Source organism: Phyllostomus hastatus, unplaced genomic scaffold (genome assembly GCF_019186645.2).
Source record: "Phyllostomus hastatus isolate PE091 unplaced genomic scaffold, TTU_PhHast_1.1 phas_scaffold_39, whole genome shotgun sequence".
NCBI classification, from domain to species: Eukaryota; Metazoa; Chordata; class Mammalia; order Chiroptera; family Phyllostomidae; genus Phyllostomus; species Phyllostomus hastatus.
In genome coordinates, this window is record NW_025334028.1 from 25,592,968 (window position 1) to 25,617,151 (window position 24,184).

General features: G+C 36.3%; 1 protein-coding gene across 5 annotated transcripts in view; it reads right to left on the reverse strand.

Annotated features, from left to right (window-relative positions):
- Positions 1 to 337: 337 nt before the first annotated feature.
- The window catches only part of CENPE (centromere protein E), a 63,185-nt gene continuing 39,338 nt past the window's right edge, over positions 338 to 24,184 (reverse strand). For 3 of the 5 annotated variants that reach the window (XM_045820414.1, XM_045820411.1, XM_045820412.1), the window contains 11 exons: positions 22,957 to 23,061; positions 20,547 to 20,765; positions 18,046 to 18,243; positions 17,010 to 17,213; positions 14,514 to 14,732; positions 10,078 to 10,263; positions 8,785 to 8,897; positions 6,738 to 6,835; positions 4,727 to 4,910; positions 3,244 to 3,497; positions 338 to 806 (listed from right to left, as the gene is read on the reverse strand). In XM_045820414.1, coding sequence (XP_045676370.1) covers positions 712 to 806; positions 3,244 to 3,497; positions 4,727 to 4,910; positions 6,738 to 6,835; positions 8,785 to 8,897; positions 10,078 to 10,263; positions 14,514 to 14,732; positions 17,010 to 17,213; positions 18,046 to 18,243; positions 20,547 to 20,765; positions 22,957 to 23,061 — 1,875 coding nt within the window. In that variant the 3' untranslated portion in view covers positions 338 to 711. Of the gene's footprint in view, positions 807 to 3,243; positions 3,498 to 4,726; positions 4,911 to 6,737; positions 6,836 to 8,784; positions 8,898 to 10,077; positions 10,264 to 14,513; positions 14,733 to 17,009; positions 17,214 to 18,045; positions 18,244 to 20,546; positions 20,766 to 22,956; positions 23,065 to 24,184 lie in introns of all 5 variants that reach the window. The other 2 variants (XM_045820413.1, XM_045820415.1) reach the window with 1 other exon arrangement.

A 24,184-nucleotide genomic window follows, 5' to 3' on the forward strand; every position in this document is an offset into this window, starting at 1 on the left:
GAATAAATGATATATGAAGATGTTTTGGCTGAGCGTGAAGTTCCAGAGAGTACAAGTTTCAATAACAAACCAACCAACTTAGAGTGCTTGTACAGTAAGTAGGGTGGGTGGGAAACAGAAAAGAACTTGTGTAGTTACTACAGCAAAAGGAAGATTAAGACTAGAAAATGAAAGGTCATAGTACTTGTCATCCCATAACAACTTAAATCCAGAAAGCATGTGTATATTTTCAGAGCAAAACTCTACGTGTCAACAAACAAGAGAGGAGAACCAACTACATCGTGGGTACCCCACTGAAGGACTATTAATATCACAGGAGTTGTGATTCAGTACTAATGAAATATTTATTGAATGTTTAAGGTACTAAACAAGGAGTTATAATTCTCTTAAGTCACATGTTGATAACTTTACAGTAATAAAAATGGATACAATTTAGATTAGATATTTCCTTCAATAACTTTATTCTTTAAAAAATATATAAATAAATATGACAGTTCAACTTCTGAAGTATTACCACATTCAAGATGACATTGCTATCGCCATTCTAAATGATGAGAACGCATTAATCTCCTGTCCTTTCACCTTCTAATTCTAGTGGCAAAATTAAAACTGCATTGAAATTAAGTTGGACTGTGACATAATTGCCAGGGTTAGACACATAAAGGAACAACCAAGGAATGCTGGGCCTCAGGAAAGTGACAGAGTAGGATCCTACTGAATCTTGCACTCGGGCAGGTCTTTTCCCGAAAAGGTCTGACAAGAACCTGACCGAGGATCCACATTCTCTGCTCCAGCAGGTGGCTCTTCTGCGGAGAGAAAAAACAAACAAAAGCCATCTTATTAAAAAAACATACGAAAACCAAATACGGCTGGAAGTGCAAAGGGTGTTAAGATAGTAGAGACATGAAAAATGAAATATGGCAATGTGACCACTAACTTCCTCATTCTGGTCATTAAGAAGGTGCATGCCACTGCATCAGAGACGGAGAAGTTTATACCCCATGTTCTCGTAAAATGAATTGTGTGAGGAACTAAGTTGTCCATAAAACCAAGAAGTGACGAAGTCTTATTTGAATTCATAAATTTAAGATACAAATTAAAGCAAATGTGGAGTTTGGCTTCTGTCTCATTTTTAGAAAAAAAAAAAGGTATGCTAAAATAGTATGCATTTTAGAGAATATTTAGACATCTTTGGAAAACGTCTAGCCTTTAAAAGGACTTTAGATGCATCTATTTCTTTATTAACAATACACATTCAAATTATATTTATAAAAGTATAGGTGACCCCTGAACAACGGGTTTGAACTGCACAGGAACACTTACACGTGAATTTTTTTTTCAATAAATACGATAAATTATTTTCTCTTCCTTATGGTTTTCTTAACATTTGCTTTTCTCTAGCTTACTTTCTTATAAGAATTCAGTATATAATACATATGAAATATGTGTCAACTGACTCTACGTTATCAGCAAGGCTTCCAGTCTACACCGGCTATTAGCAGCTGAGTCTCTGGGGCGTCTAAAGGTGCCTGAGCATTTCCGCACGTGCAGAGCCGTCAGCACTCCTGCCCCCACCACACTGGTCAAGGGTTGACGGGAAATCTAGCATAACTGGTCTTGCCAATTATCCGAAGTTCTTAAGATAATTTAGATTCCCTTCTACATTAAAATTAAAGACTGACAGGTTTTTTAAGACTGATATTTTTACTAATTTAAGTTGGGAGTATGTCCTTTAATTGTGAATTGGTCAGTTTATTGATTTATGTACTCCTCCAGCCTACTCATTTGTTCATTTCACCGAAAAGTAGTACCAGAGAGATCCACATATCGATAAACAGACTTAAACAGTTATATTTGTGGTTGGATTAATTCATATTATGCCTGTGCTAAGAGTTTGTCAGTTTTTCAAAACTCTTGTAAAATGGCGTGTATGTATACAGCAATACTAGCTAATTGCAGGTCCTTAAGTATTTGTTAAATAGTGTTCCATGAAGGGGATGGTTACAAAAAGTTTCCCAATGGTTTTGTGCCTTGTAATACGTCCAAGAGCACTTTTCAGATGGCTGGCTTGATCAAATTTTAATGTGTAGTTGATGAGAACAGACTGATTTCTTCTTTGTCACAAAGTAGAGCTCTCAGAAACCCTGGTGACCTTTGGTTAGGGCTTTAAGATGACTTGGCAGGTGCCTTTCTTAGTATACAATTTTGTTGCCTTAGATGTCTACAGCTGAGTGTGTAACAGGGTATTTCAGACAGGCAGACACTGTCACCAAGAGCGCCGCCGTGCACACCTGGAGTGTTTGGAGGGAAAGACTGCAAGCCACGCAACACTACAGAGCTTTCCTCACGATGACCCCGCCTGTGTGCAGCACCCTGCGGGCCTGGGCTGACCACTGACACTGCCCACCGCCTCACTTCGTCCAGTCAGGCACCAGCACTGCTGACTTCACTCCCACAACTCTCCCAGCTACTTCTCTCTCCATCTCTGCTGCACCCGCCCAAGTCTACCCTACTATCACTCTTGTTTCGATAATTGCTATAAACTCTTGCTCTATAAAATCTTGTTGGTTACCTCACACAGAAGGTAATGTTTTCAAACTGTATACCGTGGTTTTTTTTTTCGGACGATAAGACGCACACAGGTTTTAGAGGAAAATAGGAAAAAAAATTTTTTTTGAAGCAAAAAATGTGGTAAAATATTTAGTAACATAAACAACATAATATTTCACCAATGTAAATGCAAAGCTACGTTCGGACTTTAAGGCGCACCCCCATTTCCTCCCAAATTTGTGGGGGGGCAGGGAAGAGAAAGTGTGTCTTATAGTCTGAAAAATATGGTAACTCGTTATGTTCCCCTGCTATTGTTTAAAATCTTTCAAAAATGATACAAGTCTATAATACCATTGGGAATACTGGCCCACTGAACCGATGAGAACTAATCTTTTTTCAGTAAAAGTTTTGTTTAGAGAGGGTAGTGTCTTTATGTCCTGGGGAGAGCTGCTTGTCTCTCCTTGGGAAAAGCTTGAGGGTTTAAAAGCCAGAGTGAAGCCTTCACTTGGGGTGGGAAGTGCCTGGACCTCAGTGCCATGCTTTGGAGAAACTCGCAGAGAGAGACAGCAGACGAAGTCTGTGCCCTGTCACTAGCTCACTTACTTCTCTGGTCTAAACCTGCCCTTTGGGGCCACATATTAACTTCCTGTTGTCTACCCCTGATTTCCAAGTAACCAGGACATATCCACTCACCTGGACAAAGGCCTAAACCCGAGTTGTCAAAATAGCGAACTGGATGTGGGGATGGGAAAGACTTCGATCGGCTGTCAAAAAACCAAGATTTTGGTGATTCCTTCGGCATGGGGTCTTGTACATTCCGCTCCCTGCACTGAGAGGGTGTGCGCTGTCTCTTTTCCGGAGCTGCTCCAGGCGCTTCCGGAGACTTTGGAGAATTCTCACAGGTTACTTCTTTGAGAACCTCACTGGAAAGATGACTATTGCTTGAACTGGGCAGGTGAGGGGAAGAAAGGACACTGTAAGACTTCTCATTTCCTGAAATATATGCCGTAAAACACTTTAAAAAATTATGGTAAGATAAACATAACACATAATCACTATTTTATCATATTTATATGCTGATGTCAACCCACTGCCTCGTTTGGTGTATCTCTACAGCTAAGAGAATGAAACGAGGTCCCTATAAATAGAGTCAATCCTGTGAGCATGGAGTCCTGAAAAGAAAGCTCAGGGTGTGACACCAGGTTTTCAAATAAACTCGATATCTAGAGTGACTTATCTGCTGATGAATTAGTCTTCTGGGCCAATGACCCTACTTATCTTCCAAGTTCATGTCCATATTTTTATTTCCCCTCATCACCATTCTTCATTTTATTTATTGGCCTGAACTATAACAAATAAGATTCCTAAGCTGGGTTCCCTTATACCGCTCTGGTAGCCAGATGTGTTATCTGATCCCACAAGGCCCTTTCTCAAAACCCTCCAGGGTAGGCGACACTCCTGCAGTGTCAGGGCACCACCCAAACTTGTTCAGATTGATCTATAAGGGCCTGTGGAACTTGGACCAGTTACCTGTGGTTCCTTATCTTGCATTTGTCTCATTCTCCACACCCTAGCCACAGTGGATGTCTTTTAGTGCTCTACTGGTTCTTCTTCCTGACTCCTGGCCCGTGCACATGCTGCTCCCTGGCCCATAAAGCTGACCTGTCTCTCCTTTCATCTGGCCTAATTTGCACTCATTTTTCAGATCTCATAGATTAGTCTTTTGATCGCCACCCTTCCCCACATTTAGATAAGGTCTGGTCCTTCTGTATACCTTTTCATAATGTTTCACTTGTTTCTGTTGTTTAATAGCACTCATTATGAAGACTTGGTTATTTGTATAATTATTTGTTTAATGCCTATTTTTCTTCTGCAGTATCATTAGTGGAGATTAGCATAATATTCTAATCTTCAGCAGAAGCCAAATAAGTTTGTTAGAACTGTTTATAAAGTAAAAGGAAATAGGCTACAATAATGGACCTACGAAGTTCTCTTTTGAGCAGACGTGATGACTTTGGTGTATGGACTTACACAATAGATGAGCTCTGAAAATTACTTTCCCCACATATGTAAAGGGCTGCAAACTGCAAAAAAACCCCATATGTATGTGCATATTATCATCCTCCCCCACAGGTACCAGCCATAAGCATTTTTGTATCATGTAAGCAGATCTTACCTTGACAGTTTACTCTTTTGCTTTATTAGCTGTTCATTTTGCTGCTTCAACTTAGAAATTTCCTTTTTTAGTCGTGCATATTCACTTTTCAAGATAAGAGCTTTTGTGCTTTGTACAATGCCACTGCCACCTCCACAGGTTAGGGGCTTATTGGGAGGTTGAGAATCATGATCTTCTGATACCACTGTGGGGATCAAACACACGGACAGGTGACAATTTTAATTACCTCTGAAGTTCAAAATAAAGGAAACAATCCTAAGGGCAATAAGTCACCATAAATCCCAACGCATCTCAACTACCATCTCCCTGGAAATCATCCTTGAATTCCTCCTTCTACTGACTTCTAATCCTATTCCATCATCAATTCTAAATATTGCTAGAACCCTTTCCGCTATTTTCCACCCACCATTTCCACTACCATAATCCTGCTAAGATTGTTCACTATGGATGCAGCAGCAGCAACGCTCTCTAGTTAGTTTTCTTCCACTAACCAAACCTTCTACGTCAGTGGAATCCCCTGAAGCGCTTCTTCCAACAGAGAGTGTGTGGGGGCCGCACCCCAGCCAGTTAGACTGCACTCAACATGTACTTGTTAACTAAACAAACCTTAGGATAGCATTAAAGCATATATTATCACATATCTTACACTATGTGCATGGAAAGTATTATAAGGAACTGTTTTGTACATTTTAGGTAAAATTACATAGAAAAGTGAGGAGCTTCTAAAGTTGAATAGTCCACCAAATCACTGACAATTTACAAAACAGAAAGGTGTGGTGAGATACTCAATGTCCATTTTCTTTTGAATTCAGGTACACTGTGTACCTGAAAGTTACTTACAAATCAAGAACCATTATCAAGCCCTAATGTAACAACAAGAGTCCTTGGTTCTATTTTCATTCCTCGAAGTTTTCCAGGGAGGAGCTGCAACAGACACCGGGGATGTTCAAACTAAGTATGTACTTGAGAATATCTTTAATGCTATCTCTAATTTCTGTTTTAAATAAGTGGACAACAATACACATAAATATCATCTTATGTTCGCTTGACATTTAGAATTTTAAGTGTGCTTTCACACACTGCTTTTAGTGTGATTCTTACAACAAGCACAAATTTGCCCGGAGGTGAAGTGTGGTCCCCACGATTTCTCAGTCTTTCAGGGAGGGCAACCAGTTGAGAGACCTGACCCTGACTTGCAGATCAATGCTTGTTCTGTGATGCGAAACTGCCCCAAGTAGTGTTCAGCACTCTCTCTTGGAAGATGAAACACAGGAAATAGAGATATGGAAAAATATATAGTTTAAGGAATGTATTTGCAGAAATTTGGACATTATATTTGAAAACTATACCTAAGATAAATTTTAAAGAGTTTACAAGTAAGCATCAACTCTGTATTTTCAGTATTAAGAACAAGTAGGATGTTTACTTATTTGTATTGTGCACTGATTACCATATTTTGCTGTGTATAACCCACACCTTTTTTTTGCCCAAATTTTTGAGGAAGAAATAAGGATGTGCATTATACATGGGTGTAATGATTACGTACTATGGCTATAATAATGGGTATAATAATCCCATGTATAATACTCACAAAAATATGGGTGTGTATTATACATGGCTAAACATGGTATGTTTTACTACCATATCATTAAAATTCTATTAAGATGTGTTTGGGTTTTTATTGAGAAGGGTACTTCTACTTTGACAGCTATGTCATTCTTTTATAGTACTATGGGTATCTTCACTATGTAAAGATCTGATAATTCAAAGGTAAAATTCATATTTTTCAAGAATCTATAATGGTTAAATGGCTGACATTACAGTAAAACTAAGGAGCGGTCACAGGATAAATACAGTTGCTATGAATTCATTTTAGAAATAGTTTTTATAAATTAGTGATTAACCTAAGTTCATTCTTGACTGTCACATGTATCAAGTAGTCCTCAAAATACAGAAGTGCAGTGAGAAGCAAAATGGATAGGATCTGGAAATACCAACATTTGCCACTTACTTGAGATGTCTTGGGCTTGTTGATTTCTTCTAAGATTTTCTCTCAATGCCCTTATAACTTCTTTTTGATATTCTACAGTGGCTTTTGTAGAAGCAATTCTAATAAAAACAACAATAGAAATATGTAAAAGCCCAGCAACTAACTTTTAAAGGAAGAATACACAAGGCTGTTGTCAAGAATTCTCTAGTAAGATACATCACACAGACATAATACCCATAAGTAGCAGCAGGTAAGTAGCAGTCTGTATGACACCCTCCCTTGTACCATGCACTTCATAGCTATAACAACATCACATTTGAAGTATGTTTGGCTGTGGTGTCAACATTAACACTGAGAAACCAATTCTTCTGAAATTTCTGGAAGCTCCATAGCTATTAACTGGACATTGAGCAAAATCATGTTTGAAGGCACCATAAAATAATTGGGCTGTTACCAAAAGGTTTCAGAAAAATCTCGAAGGTACAACAATTACCAGAACCTGAAAGTGAAAGGCAGCTTCCTTTCTACACCGTCAGGAGAGCCAGCCGTGGTTTAAGGTGATACAGTAAAATGTAAAATTCTGCTCATTGTTCCCCTGTAGAAAGATGCACTATGAACTGTGGACTTAAGCATTAATCAGTAATGATAAACTATAAGACTTTCTGCCTTTCTTAGGGATGGAAAGTATCTGCTGATTCTATTTTATAAGTAAAATTGTTTTTATAATAAAGAACTCAGTATGTATTATGTTTCGTTAAAACCAATAGTCTTATCAATGGAAGCCTGGTTAGAATGCATAAAGATTCACAGGGCTTACTTTTTGAGCAAAACTGGGCATCACCATTAAATGTTTATTAAAGATTTATAGGATGAATAAAGTGTTGGAACCAGAAGGAATCTTAAGAAATCCTCTAATATAAACTTACCCTTTTATTGATTATGACTGTGAGGAGCAGAGAGATTAAACAACTTGCACATGTGATATATTAATAAGGAGCAACACTGTATTTCTAAATCAGTTTCCCAAACTCTGTTTAATGTTCTTTTCATTATGGTATACAGTCGTCTCTTGCTATATTATAGTTCACTTATTGCGGCTTCACTGTATCGCGGGTTTTAAAAGATCCACGATACAGTGAAGCCGTAATAAGTGAACCGCGATATAGTGAGGGATGACTGTATACTTCACTGCTGAGTACCCATATAGAATTTTATGTGTTAAAATTATATAGGTTTAAGAGTGTATAAAGTGTTTGTAAGAGCATATGAAGTGTTTATAAGAGTGTGGGAAAGGCTAATGAGAGTGGGAAAGGTTTATAGGAACATGGGAAGGGTTTATAAAGCCTTAAAATATATATAAATAGTAAAATAAATATAACACTGCTACTTCGTGAATTTTCATCTATCGTGGGGGTCTCTGGAATGTAACTCCCGAGATAGGTGAGGGATCACTGTACCACAAAAAACTTTAGGCATGCTATTATGTATAGTGGTATATATAGATAAATCAATGAAAAATATGCTCTTGGGCATGAGGTACTACAATTTCAAAGGAATTATAGGGTGTGGCAAAAGTAGGTTTACAGTTGTATGGGAAACAGCTTATTCTTGTTTTTAATTAATTATTATATTATTTTCCACATAAACAACTGTAAACCTACTTTTGCTCTACCCTATACAATCTTTACACAAAAACACAATAGGAAGAAGAAACAAAATTAAGAGAAGCAACAAAACCTTAGTCAAACTGCTAAGTGCACACACACAGTTTCTTAATTTTTAATTTCGAGCATAAAAAGGCCAATGTAAACTTTTATATATGATTAAACAAGAAGCATCCAAAGACATAGTGTGTTATTAATTGATCAGAATTGTGCTTATTTTTAAAAATCTTTGCATCTGTAATGAGAGTTTAATAAATTTAAAATCTGTGGCTGTTTGTTCTTACTTTAAGAAAGCAGTAACAATATTTTTAGATATTTTCAAAACTTAACCAATGAAAAGAAATATATTATTAGTAAGAAAATTTAAGCTATTAAACTCATATTCAGTTAAGGCAAACACATACGCCTTTTCAAATTCCTTGGCAGTTTTCATCTTCTCTAGGTCTATTTTCACCAGCTTCATTTTGAGATCTTCAATTTCTTCTTTATAGGGTTTCGTTCCTAAAGCAACTTTGTCCTAAATTTTTAGAGAAAAAAATAATTTTAGAGCAGTTTCAAAGAATTGTGACTGTTTTTATTTGGTAGAGACATTTCAAAATAGTAAACTCTAGATATAGAAAAAGTAGGAAAGGCACAAATTTTAATTCTAAAGTAAATAAATAGATATTTGATGTGAAGTATATTTGAAGCTGTAAGAAACTAACATGTAATTAGAGAACATATGAATTTTATTTTTTAAAACAAATTCTTTTCCCAATTAAAAAATGATAATGAAACACAAGGTTGAAGATAATGGAATGGGCAGATAAAGGTAATCAGAAAAATAAAACAAAAAGATGTCAGAACAACAACATAAAGTTAGAACTAAAGTTAAGGCATAAAGCATTATACAGCATATTGGGGATATTTTATATTCAAAGATGGTTCAATCCAGTGACATAAATATATCTACTTTCCACTCAGAAAAAAATTATTCACATATAAATACATACACACATAATTCTTATTTTAATGAGTAATGTCTCATTGAATAAATGTTAAATAATGAAAAGAGAAGACATTCTTGACTTTTTTCTAATTTTAACAGGAAGGACAAGACACTGGAGCTGGAATAGCAAACTTAAAATGTCTATTAGGGTCAGATTCAAGTAGCAGAAACATGAGAAATGGCTGGGGCTAAATCAAAAGGGAGTGGTAAGGATGAGAAGCATGAGAGTGTGATGTGCAATAACATTCAAGTTGAAAAACACTCAAATGCATGTTATTTCTATAAGGAAACAGGCCAGATTCGGCCCAAAGGCTACCACCTACAAGGGGGGACTCAATAACGAGGGCACCAAATAGAAAAAAAGGAAAGAAGAATTTTAAAATATACTTATCTAATAAGGAGTGTTAAACATTTAGATAAGAAGTATTTAAAAAATGAACATACATCTTAAACTATAAATAATAATATCTCTATGTGTTTTAAAAATTATTTTTCTAGAAAGATAAAAAATCATTATTGTGCATGATAATATACTCCTGCATTTCACTTCTAAGTTGTCACTTGCTTTTTCAAAGCTTGAATACTGAACAGGACACATACATAGCTAATAGAAAGTTGGGTAAAAGATTAGATTTCCAAATGATCTGCTAAATTCAGCAGTAAAAGGAAAAAAACAACCCCTTTTATTTATATAAGTTTGTGAAGTTACCTCAAGTACTTGGATCATTTCTTTTGATTTTTCAAGACACTTATTTGATTCGCTAACTTGAGCTTGAAGTTTTGCTATTATGTCATTAGTCATCTCCAGTTCTTTCTGCATCTTTACAATCTTGACTTCCTTATGCATAGCACTTTCTTTAGCTTCACGTAATGAAGTTTCCAGCTCTTGAATTTTCTGTCAAAAAAAAAAGGACAGATATATAAGTTCTGCCATGAAGACAGAATCATATTATATAGGTTTAAGACAACGATGATCATACAGAGATACTAATTTTTCACAAATTTCATTAGCAAAGGGTAGAAGAGAAGCCAAATGTCACACAATTTACACATGCATTATTTCTTTATTTAGAAGCTGATGATTTTTGGACTAAAATGCCCAGATTTTACATTATATTTAGTGTTTATTTTCTTTACTGGTTGGCACAGTAAAGTCCTAAGTATTTTAAATTTTCACTCACATTTTAAATTAACACTAAATAAAGTACATTTGTTAATTGCCCCTTTAAAGTAATACATGTATCTTTCCCTTTATTGTCATTACCTGGATTTCCAACTGAAAAACATAAGCATGTGGAAAAATTCAACTGCATAAAATGCAGGGTGTTTCCCCACCACAGACCCCAAGCAATGACTATGAAACACTTTCAAGGGTATCCTCCCAGAAACTTTCTATGTGTATCTACGCATACAGAAAGTCACAATTTATAAAAATAGCCAGTCATACATATAATAGGAACATACTAAACATATACTACTACATCTTTTTTATAACTTGATAATATATTTTCCTGAAGTTTCCATTACCAACACATACAGACCTTACAGTTTTGTTTTCATAGATATATGTGTCCTGTTTCATGGAAATACCATAAATTAGTTAATCCATCAACTACTGGTGAACATTTAGGTTATTTTGTTTTTGTTTATTTTTTTTTGCAAGTACAAAATACCTGAATTTGTTCACATTTATAAGATTATCTTCATCTACACACATGCAGATTTTCCTGGAGAATGTCTGTTTCTTTTGGCCCACCCAGAATTTATTGTTTAATGAGTAAGGTAGGAATCCAGACCTATGTTCTGCCAGGTGGCTATCTGGTTGATCTGAACCAAGTAATGAGCAGATCATCCCCTCCCCACTGAGTTGAAGGTTACCGTCACTATGTATTAAATGTACTGCAGAATGCTCTATGCTGTTCCACTGCTCTATTTGCATACTCCTGCATCATCACCAAAACACTCTACACTGCTCTAATTTGGCTTAAGTATAAACTAAAAGCCTATATTTTATTACTGGTAGAGTATTTTTCCTGGGGTAACTGAAGATGGAATTTCCTTCTGCTTCTTTATCTTATGTTTTGGTAGATGAGTTTCATATTTTCACTATTTTTATGTATACCAGTTGACTGAAGTCTGTTGTGATCAGCAAATCAATAAACTGTATACTCAGGTTCTTCTTAGTTTCCAGTGGTAATTATTAAACTAAAGTGACTGAATAGCCCTGGCCGGTGTGACGCAGGTTGGGCACTGGCCCGCAGAGCTCTCACTGGTCTGATTCCTGGTCAGGGCACGTGACTGGGTTGTGGGTTCGGTCCTGGGTCGGGGCACGTGTGAGAGACAATCTCTCCCACATTGATGTTTCCCACCCTCTCTCTCTTCCTCTCAACCCCTTTCTCCAAAAATAAATAAATAAAATCTTTAATATGAATAAAGTAATTGGATTATTCAAATAAGAACAAATTTTTGGACACACGTTAATCTGTGTAACAAATCTATTATATTTTTAGCCTCTTATATATATTTTAAAGACTTTATTTATTTATTTTTAGAGAGGGAAGGGAGGGAGCAAGAGAGAGAGGGAGAGAGAAACATCAATGTGTGGTTGCTGCGGCCTGCAACCCAGGAATGTGCCCTGACTGGGAATCGAACCTGCGACGCTTTGGTTCTCAGCCCACGCTCAATCCACTGAGCTACACCAGCCTGGGCGCCTCTTATATTTTTTATTATAATATTAACCAATATTAAAAGCGTAGATACTAATTGGAAAAAGCGAAGTTGGTCTTTCCCTCTAAGCTAGTTCTATACACAGACACAGATTATAGTTTAATAAAAAGTCACACACTTGAGGAAATTTATAATGTAGGGTAATAACACCTTACATGGATCATATAGTCATTATTTAAATTAAGCTATGAGAACTTCCAGACAAGATGGAGGCATAGGTAGACACGTTTTCCCTCCTCATGCAACCGCAAAAAGGAATTATAACTAAATCTCAAAACAAATAACAGCCGTAACTCTCAGAAAATTGAGCTGTATGAAGTCTGATACCTAAGGATTCAAAGAAGCCACACTCATCCAGATGGGTAAAAGGGGTGGAGATGAGGCGGAGAGGTGAGGAAAAGAAGCATGGTGCATAGAGGCAGAGCGGGCAGAGCAGTACTACACTCACGTGTGGTGGGAGTGAGTGATTCCCACCCCAAGCCAGATTGCGCAGGGTTCTAGCGCCAGGAAGATAAATCCCCAAAACTTCTGGATGTAAAAACTAGTGGGAGTTGGGAAGGTGGCAGAAACTCCTGGATTTTCAGGAAACCTCACTCTAAGGGCCCCCAAAGTCTTAAAGCGTACACAAAGCCACTCACTCTGGGATTCAACACCAGGGCAACAGCTGGAAGGACGCCAGTTGCATACAGGGAGTGGGTCAAGTGAATGGAAATGGGGCGAGTGCTGGGAAAACCTCCAGAAGCCAGGTAGTGGCACAGTCCTCTCTGTGAGTCCTCCCTCCGCACAGAGCCACAAAACGGTTAAGTGCGTTGCCCAGCCCTGGAGATTACCTAAGACTCTGACCCACACGATTTATAGTGTGTTTTCTACAACAGGACACTCTGCTAAGAAGGAGTTGAAGCAGTTCTACCTAATACACAGAAACAAACACAGGGAGGCCACCAAATTGAGGAGACAAAGAAATATGGGCTTAATGAAAGAATAGAACAAGACCCCAGAAAAAGAACTAAACAAAACAGAGATAGTCAACCTATCAGATGCAGAATTCAAAACACTGGTGATCAGGATGCTCAAATAACTCATAGAGTATGGCAACAACATAAATGAAGACATGAAGGTTACACTAAGTGAAATAAAGAAAAATCTACAGGGAACCAACAATGAAGAGAAGGAAGGTGGGATGCAAATCAATGATTTGGAACACAAGGAAGAAATAAACATTCAACCAGAACAGCAAGAGGAAACAAGAATTTCAAAAAATGGGGATAGTAGAAGATGACTCTGGGGCATCTCCAAATGTGCCAATATCCAAATGATAGGGATGCCAGAAGGAGAAGAGGAAAAGCAAGAAATTGAAAACTCATTTGAAAAAATAATGAAAGAAAACTTCCCTAATTTGGTGAAAGAAATAGACATATACATCCAGGAAGCATAGAGAGTCCCAAACAAGTTGGACCCAAAGAGGACCACACCAAGACTCATCATGACTCAAGCTGACAAAGATTAAAGATAAAGAGGTAATCTTAAAAAAGCAGTAAGAGAAAAGAGAGTTACGTACAAAGGAGTTGATTTCTCCAAAGAAACTTTGCAGGCAAGAAGGGATTGGTAAGAAGTATTCAAAGTCATGAAAGGCAAGGACCTATATCCGATATTACTCTATCCAGCAAAGCTATAATTTAGAGTGGAAGGGCAGATAAAGTGCTTCCCAGACAAGGTCAAGTTAAAGGAGTTCATCATCACTAAGCCCTTATAATATGAAATGTTAAAGGGACTTATCAAAGAAAAAGAAGATCAAAAGTATGAACATTAAAAAGAACAACAAATTCACAACAACTGAATCTAAACAAACAGACTAACTAAACAAACAATAAGAACAAGAACAGAATTATAAGTATGGAGATCATTTGGAGGGTTATCAGCTGGGAGGGGGAAGGGAAGAAATGGGGGAAAAGGTACAAGGATTAAAAAGCATAATTGGTAGGTACAAAATAGACAGGGCTATGTTAAGAACAGTACAGGAAATAAAGAAGCAAGAGAACTTATATGTATGACTCATGACTAAGGGGGTATAGCCAAAGGCAATGGGAGTACCGGGTGAGAGGGCCAAAGGAGGAAAAATTGGGATAATTATAATAACATAATCAATAAAATACACTTAAAAAATTAAGCTATGAGTTACTTGTTTTACAGTCTGAAGAGAAGACCTTATACAATGTCTAGCTTAATCTAATTGAGTGATAGTCACAGTAGAACTATATTTAAAAAACAAGCCCCTCACACAGACACACACACACACACAGATGGTCCATGTTCCTCAGTTAATACATTCAATACGATAATTCTGCTCTGAATGTTATATAAGATACATCTTTAACTCCATTATGAAAGAAATTGAAAAAATATTAAAAAATCACATACACCTGTGATTTGTTGTTTGGCTGTTGATGTAACATGAAGATTCTTATCGTCTTGTGTAGTAGGATTAGCAAGGGCACCGGGTGTCTGAGAGATCTTCAAAGTTTGGTAGTTTTTGAACAGTTTTTCATTTTCTTCTTTCATTGATTTCAGGTCATGCTCCCATTCTTTGGCTAAGCTAGCACTTCTTTGCTCAAACTCTGTTGATTCATTCACTATAGCCTATTGAATAGTAAAACCACAAATACATACTTAAAAAGACTATGAAAAGCACTAAAACTCTAGGACAAGGTATACATTGAAATTCAGTTTCAGAACATTCTGGAATAGTATGTGAACAACATAAAAGAATGTGAACATTCTTTATGGTGCATTGGTTCCTGAAATTTCAGATGATGTTGGATGTTGATGAGGAGAGTAAAGGAGAATAAGGTCTGGAGAGGATTCAAACTGATTTGGAAGATGATAATCTTGTTACTAGATCAGTACAAACATATGAAAAGGAATTTAAAGATTTGTGTAGGTTAAAGTCTTTACATGTTATGGCTCATTATAAAACATTAACTGACATCTAATAGCAGAGCAATCCAGTATATTTAAAAACAAACAATTTTCCTGTTTCATTCCATTAAAGAAAAAAGAATTTTTCCTATACACTGAATTCTAATAATTAATTTGAAAATTTTATATATCTGTGCAGGGAATAACAATCAATACCATCTTTTACATCAAAGGATAACTAACTCAGAAATTATGCTTCCTAATTCCTGTAGGATATTCTTTTTGTTCGCATCATAAATGGCTTATTGGTCTTATCTTTAACTTGCTTTCTGGCTTTATGGTCATTCTATCAGACTTGGACCCTAAATTAGTTGTATTCTTGCTGGCACCTTAGACTCTCCTTGTTTCTGGACCAATTTTAACAGCGACTAAAATAAACATAATATACTAATCAGGTGGTAATTACAGAATATAGGTTGTACCAACTAACTCACAGAAGATGCATGTATTAAAAGTTTCCTTACAAGTATTTTATAGACATCAGTAGTTGCAGTTCCCTTAACCAAGGCATGACCCTGACCATAAGAATTGGGTATCATTGGCTCATATCAGAATCAGCAGAAATGCTGTCTGCACGTCCTCTTCCCAGATATCAGCAGAACTGTAGATGGAGTGAGGAAACTATCTGATGATGCTCGCAGGAAGTAACATTGAAACCACCCCAGGGCTGAGCTGAGAAACTTCACATCACCAGAAATTCATTAGTCCCCTCTTTCCGTGGTTCCTTATATGAACTAGCCAGGACACCTGAGATGCTAAGATGGGCTTTGAAATGAGAGTCCCCCAACTTCCAGGGGGCTGGTACCAGAATAAAACCACTTTCCTTTATATCAGCACCCGCCTCTCGAGTATTGGCTTTCAAAGCATTTTGTTACCTATTGACCTCACACCATAGTTACCAATTCTTACTGCCAGAGTGCTGAAAGAAGCTAAGTACCCATGCTGATCCACATGGTAGAAACCCCTGCTTTCTAGATACAGCTAGACTCTCAATACTACAAGAAAATTACATGGCGTTTACCTGAACTATGTGGACTTCACCTTATCTAAACATGGTTTTTATTCTTTTCTCTATTGATTATAGACTTATTTTTTAAAGTTCATTTACTATTTTGCTTGCTCCAGGTATTCAACAAATTAGATTAACTATCCATTAAACATGATCTATATTTCAGTGTGATTTAGGTATAGTTTCCAGATGAAATCAAAGTATTAGGAAAGAACTACCCAAATACATGAGATAAACCAATCTTACAAACTGTATACTTCAGCTCCCTTTGTTCCAACTGTATATACAAGAAGCAACTTTCTGAATACTACATATTTTATCAGATATATAAAGTAGACATTACTTCAGAAAGCAGAATTAATATTCTGATCAGTGAAAAGTACAATACATTAATAAACTGATCTTAAGCAATACTTCTTCTCATGAATCTGTCTACTAGGGCCAATCACCTTGGGAACAATGATACAAACCACATTTTTGAACCTCAGGTTGAAGGATAGTGCATACGATAGTGACCCACTGAGATGAAAAGCATACGAGGCCTTACTAAAGTAGCTTGCCAGGCCTGTCTGTGGCTGTACCATGACTCCTGTGTCACCTTGTTTAAGGCTGCTCTTAGGGAAAAGGCTCAATTACTGAAGAAGCAGTGGAAAATGAAAAAGGAGAGTGGTAAGATTCAAGATTTCACAAGTGGAAATTGATTATTACACAGCCATGTTTTTGTTATCTTCTTTACAAGTATAAATTGATATATTTAAGTGTCTTAAGGAAGCATAACATGTTAGAGGAAGTTGTTAATTTTTTTCACAAAGCACATGTGAAATAAAGGAAACAGTTAAAATCCAGTTGCTCTAAGTCCCTTTAAGAATGAAGTAGAAAAATTAAAACAACAAAAAGAAGGAAGTAGCATAATAAAAATTACTACTTACAATTATTCTGTTATTATAGAACTTATTCACTTGAAAAACCCTATCATTTTCTTTCTGGATGCCACTTTTAAGCTCTTCTATATCAAAATGTGTCTTTAACCACTCTTCCAAAAACTGGGTCATTTCTTTCCTATTACACAGTACTTGTTGAAATTCAGTCTTTATGCTGTGGAAGTCACTTTCTGAGAAATCTTTGAGAATTTCCTGTGTTAAAAAATAAGCATTGAATTGTATGAACATAGAGAAGTTTTTATCTAAATATCATACAAATATCATAAAAAGGGGAAAATACCTTACTGAACTCTCATTCTTAATATTTTTGAAGTAAATATAGATCTAGTTATTCTAATTATATTAGAGATAAAATTATAATTTAAAGCTTCATTCTAGTTATTTGAATAATAAAGTTTTGGCAGTATAGGCTATGTAACAGAGGCCTACAAATTCTGCCTGTTAGATTTAAAATCTAAAAAACTATAAACCGGACTAATAATTACAATATATGACATGATTCTGGATGTAACTTTTCTGTGCATATAGCAGACCTTTCAGGACTGTTAGGAATGAGATGCTAACCTCACACTTCTGGTTGAGAACAGAACACTACATGTGGAATGGTTGCAATAAAAATGTTTCTGACTCTTAGTCACAAGTCTAAGTTTTCGAAGGCATTCAGAAACTTATTCTGGGGTTCCATGAATTCCCACTTGCTGATATTAAGTATATTTTTCTGTATCCATGGATCCTGAAAGAAGGTTACTCTATTACTTGGCACTCTTTACATCTGGCCAGCTGTTACTCTACAGCTTATTATTTATTTGTTTACTTATTTATGTACGTATCTATGTTTATTGGGGTTACACTGGTTAATAAAATTAAATAGGTTTCAGGTGTATAAGTCTATAATATGTCATCTGTATGCAGTTTATTTTTAATGTTTGGTAGATGAAAATGCCTCTAACCACAGGAAAAGGTACCTTTCTACTTGATAAAAAAGGCTTAAAATCTAATTAAGTTCATTTAAAATAAATTATACCTCAATATGTAGATCCACCTTCTGGCTCAATCTGAGGTCCCTTAGTTCTCCGGATGGTACATCATAATCTTGTGGAAGGTGCTGAAGATTCATCAGCAGTTCATTTTGCTTTTCCACTTCATCAATAAAAACCATTTCAAATTTATTTATGGATTCATGTTGTTCTTTCTTTATCATTATAACATTGCTTAACACATACTTGCAGAGAAACAAACAAATTGGGAAATTAAACTTGTATCACATTTAGAGGACATTTTAAACATTTAAGACTAGGACTAACGGGATGGCATGTCATTTATCTAAATCCTCTGATGAGTGAGGAAAAAGGAAAGAGCCTCTCTCTATTCCCAACTCAGCATCTTGGAAGAGTAATTTCTGGTTCCTGATTTCTGGCATCCTACAGGATGAATATCCTCACGGATATACTAAAAATACCTCCTTCAATGTTTAAAATGTGACATGATCTCCCCCCGCTAAAAATCCAACTTTCTTTATTGTCCTAAATCATCCAGGTCTCTCAGCTACATACCTGATGCTCATTTTCAACATCCTCTTCTGCCTGTCTTGGTTCAGTAACCAATATGGGTGTGCCATGCCTCAAGACTATTTGTCAAGCATGTTTAGATGTTTGTCTTCAAGGTGACAATAATTTGAATGCCATATGTTCCATGGACTTCATTAATAAATTCTGGGTATCTGATTGTCAGGATTTGTGAAAGACTGTCAGAACCTGAGGGGAAATTTAACTAGGTAGAGCAGAAAACCCGCTCCCTATTTCCTCAACTTCCACTACTCCTTAACCTCTTATTACTTGGCCACTTCCTTAACCACTCAACTAAAACTGCTCTAACAAAGGTCACCAATGAGCTCTTTTATTAACAAATTGAGATCTCTTCAGTCCATATTCTGGAAGTCTAAATTATTTGATATTTTAATAAACAGAGCCTAGCAGCCATTTCTGCACAGGGGCCTCTCATATAAACTGCACTTTTCACAAAGAAGCCTGCACTGAACTGCCTGCCTTAACTGTTTCTGCCGGCTGAGCCAGTCCTTATAAAGTTATTTCTGGAATCCTATTTCAACCAATAGGACTTAGGCTTTCCCCATCCAATCAGAACCGTGCAACTCTGGTCCATCAGAGCAGCTGTAATCTGAGCAATCAGGACAGTGCTTTTTGTACTAATCAAGCTGCAGATTTGGAGCCCTCATTTGCATGAGGATGGACCAATCAGGGTCCAGGAACAGGGACTTCTGCCCATATAAACCAGCTCCCCTCTAAGAGCATGCTTTCCCTTTCCACTTAAGACCGAAGTCGGTGTCTTCCTGGCTGAGCTGAAACACTGTAGATGTCTCAGCAAAGCAGAACACAGCAGACCACTTAAGAGCAGAGTTGTCTAGCTGGAGAGGGGACTGGCTCCAAGGCCGCCTGGCCTCAGAGCTTTTCTACAACCATTGTGTTTTCACAGTTGTGCTATATCACAATTGAGCTATTCACAGCTGTGCTGTTTTAATCACTAAGTTATATCACAATTGAGCTTTTCTGTACTGGATAATGTTTCCTTCACCACACTCCAAATTGGAGATTCCTGTTGGTGTTGAATTGGCACCAGTGACCATCAGTTGACAAAGCCTTCTGAGTTTCTCTTCTTGGATGTTCCATCGTAGGTATTTCTGCCTCAAAACATCTCACAGTAAACACCTGATTTTTCCTCCTGCTTCATCACTCTTCCTTTTTTCCACAAATTTCTATCTCCATTACCCAGAAACTTGGCCAAGGCTCAAATCCTGGGAAACAATCTAAACTTCTCTACCTTACTTCCACTATCAATCACATGGACTGATTATTTTAAGTTTCTAAATACTTCTTTAATCTCTTTCATCCTTTCCTGGTAATATAGTCACCCACATGATTTCATCCGGACAATTGTAACTGCCTCTTCTCTATCTGTCACTAGGTTTGTCCTATGCAAACTCATTTGTTCTTTATCTGAGGTGAAGTATCAAAAATGGCAATCTGATCACGTTACTGCCACAACCTAAAACAACTATCCAGTGGCTCCCCTCCATTTGCAAAATGAACTCCATTCAAGCTTTATTGCCTGAGTCTGTCTTCAACTACATTCTCATCTTCTTTAACTTTTTTTCTAGTCTGTCATATGACCTGCATATACTTCTATCACTGCACTTACTATTATCTGTCTTTATGTCTAGCTCACCCACTAGACTATGAAATATTTGAGATGTTATCCACACCTGTGTGCCAAGTACCTTAACACAGTATCTAGGCCCATAGGCAGAGCTCAGGTTTTGTCGAATTATCAGGTCCTGGGTGCATTGAAAATGTTGCACATGCAATTCTTAGACCCACATAATCTTTAATTCAGTTGGTAGTGCATACACTAAGCAACAACTATGCCAACTTGCAAAGCAGCACGTTACACTGAAGTTTGTAAGCAAAATTTATTGCAATATTTACAAAGATATTAGTAAAAAGGTGTTACCTTAAGATTCTTCATGACTCGGTAGAATTCCATGGAACACCTTTGGTTTACAGTGAGAAGTTTATGAATCTGTTTGGTTTGTGGATATGGAAGTGATAGGTTTGCTTTTATTTTAACTGAAAGCACTTTTTGGGTTTCAATCTCCTTCTCCAAGTCAAGACACAATCTATTTAGGAATTCATATTGATTATCCATCTCTGAGTATTTCTTCAGAAGATCCTAAAGAACATTAGAATTCATTCAATTTTACAAATGATTCTAATTTAACAACAAATATTTCTATTCTTAGAATTGTAAAAATACTTATGCTTTAACAATTCTGTTGGAGAATAATAAATTAAGACCATTATATTAAAAAAGGGAAACATATTATTGATTTCAGATTATAGAAATGATATATAATCATTGTGAAAATTTAAAAAATTAAACAAATATAAAAAAACCATAAATAACCATTTTTATCATTTTGATATTTTCTTTCAGTCTTTTGAACATCCATGATTTGAATGAGCATTTACAAAGTCTGAAGGAAAATTTGAGTGAATTCAACCTAGTATGTACTGTAGTTCATGGCTGAATGCTGCCTTATGTTTACAAGAGGCAACGTGAGTTAGCAGATAATACAACTAAGTAAGGATCAAAATGCTATTTGCTAGACAAATAGAAAGGTATGAAGAGGCTATATCTATTTGTCTATTTGTCTATTTGTTAGAAAATCTGAGTTTTCTAACTTTTTACAGAGTTCAAGGTCTAGCTCTGCTACTTCCTGACTGGGGAAATCGAGACATTTCCTCAACCACAAAATAAGAAGACCACTATAACTGCCACAAAGTCTACAAGGTGAATCAAGTAAAATATTTCATACTATCTATATCTATGTAACCTATAAAATATACACACATTGTATGTTAAAGGAAGTAAAATTATATTCATAAAATACTTCTATATCCAAGTTTTAAACTCAGATTTGGTTTAAAATCCTGATTCTACCAACTTACTAGCTATGGACCTTGGAAAACTACTAAACTTCCTCTCTCAATGTTAGTTTGCTTATAAATGGAACAATAAACCCCATCTCATAAAATGAAGCACCAAATATAGTGCCTGACATGTGGCAGACACTCAGTAAGCCTGGATCCATCAGCTCAAACGACTAGAAGCAACACAGGTGACACAGTGGTCTGAGTATAAGTGGAGGAACATGTTAGGTTCAAGTTGATAGAATCATATAATAAATAACATGTTTAGTTTAGGCTGTTTTGATATTAATGAGCTTTTTCATAATTTAAAGAAAAGCTAGTTAGATGTTCATTAATTTGGGATGTTACAGAGGAGATTCCTGCCTTTGACCTTAGATAAATCACATTATGGCAGGAAGAAATCATTCACTTGTGCTTTTAATAGATATGGATAGAAAGTTGACTTCCATCAGGAATGTGTTAAACACAGAAGTCTTTAGGGATCTTGCATTTTAATGGGGGTGACAGTGAATCTTGCTGGTTTTACCCTCAACATACAGACTCCACACACCTCTCACCACTTCCTCTGCTACCCATCTGGGCTGAGCCACCATCCTTTTGCCTGGATTACAAATGGTCTTCCTGCTTTCCACTCTATCTTCAATACAACAGTTAGAATCATCCCTTTAAAATGTAAGTCAGATCATGTTCTGATCACGAAAATGGTCATAACCCTGCAATGAATCTCCATCTCTTTCTGAGTAAAATCCAAAGTCTTTTTAAGGCCCCACCACTGCCTCCTCCCAATTAGCTCTCTGACCTCATTTCTTACTAGCTTTCTCCCTTTACGATGTTCCTGGAACCCATACAACAAGCTCCCCACAGGAGCTTTGTATGTTTCCCCTGCCAATGCTACCTGTCCTGCAGACACCTGTATGGCTCAAACCTTCACGTCTTTCAGGTATTTGCTCAAATATCATCTTTCCAGTGAGGCCTTAAAATCACAAGCCCCAACTGTTCTGTTTGTGTGTACAAACACACACACAAATGCATACCTGCACTAGGAAGTTTAGAAACATATTGAGTATTATCATTTTATTCCACGGAGGTTCCTCTGATTCCAAAGACCAACTTTTTTAGCCTTTTTCATCTCATGGCACTTATAAACTAACTACTAAAATTCTGCAGCACACCAAAAAGTGTTTTACATTTTTTGCTGATCTGACAAAACAAATAGATATAATTTTGATTCATTCACACCCGGTGGCTATTGTGTTGGCTGTTGTCACCTTTTTATTTGACAATCTAAGGGAAAAGAGGTCCCTGCCCCTGACTAAACAGTCAGGTATCGCATGTTTTAAAAATTCTTGTGGCACACCAGGTGACTGTTGCTGCTCATAGACCTTTGGCAGGCACAATATTGATTTGTAATTTTAACAGGGGGCACTTACTTTTATCCGAAAGCACTTTTCTCTCAGGCTTTCTGTAAGGTGCTGTTTTTCATCACACAGTAACTTTTTTTCATATTTTACCAACTCTTTGTTGTTCTGTTGATCCTGCTTTGACACAAAGAAAAAAATAAGGCTTCAGCCATAACTACATTCACAGGTAATGTCTACTTATACTTTTTCAATTATATACTATATATAAAGTTTTAATAGTGGAATTAAATATTATACTTGTAATTCAAAAGCAATGTTAAAAATGGTCAGAAAAAGAATAATAGTACCATTAAGTCTTGTAGTGAGAGACCTCAACTCATTAGGAAATAAAAATGAGAGAACTACATACTTTTTGGAGATAGAATTTGTTCCTGTAAGCTTCATAGTGTCAAATTAGATTTTAGATTTCTCTGGTGCCTACCTTTCCAAATCTCTGAATAAGAATCATTGCTGCCAACTAAACATGCTAGCAAAACCATGTGTACTATCTGTGGTGTTCCAAGCCCTACTAACATATTCTTCCCAGTGCTTTGAAACAGAAAACTCATATCCTGTTTACATTTTTATTTCTGTAAAATACAAAATATTTTCTCCCTTTATCTTGTTAATTAGAGTACCTAAAAGAATGATTAATTGTTCAGTAAAGTATTTTTTAGTGATTTAAATCTCTTTGTAAATTTAGTTAGGTCAAGTCAACATAAAAATGATTCTCAAGTGTCTGATATTTCTACTGAGATTACAAATGATGTTATTATTTTTTTAAAAGATTTTATTTATTTATTTTCAGAGAGGGAAGGGAGGGAGAAAGAGAGAGAGAGAAACATCAATGTGCGGTTGCTGGGGGCCGTGGCCTGCAACCCAGGCATGTGCCCTGACTGGAAATCGAACCTGCGACCTTTTGGTTCGCAGCCTGTGCTCAATCCACTGAGCTATGCCAGCCAGGGCAAATGATGTTATTTTCCACTTTATTCTTTATTATTGAAATATGAGAACAAAAAAGATTTTTTGTAGATTTCATGTAATTGCTTGACTGGTTTTTTAGATATTCAAATTAAACAGTATACTAGAACAACATCCTGTTTTTATATTTATCTTGCCTGTTTCCTTCTAACTCCATTAACAGGAGACCATGTCTAAAACTGTCATGTAGAGGCAGTGAAATGGGATATTTAACATTTTACAAATCAAATCCTTCAAATATTTCTCCATTGAGAATAATACTATTTCTTGGTTTTAA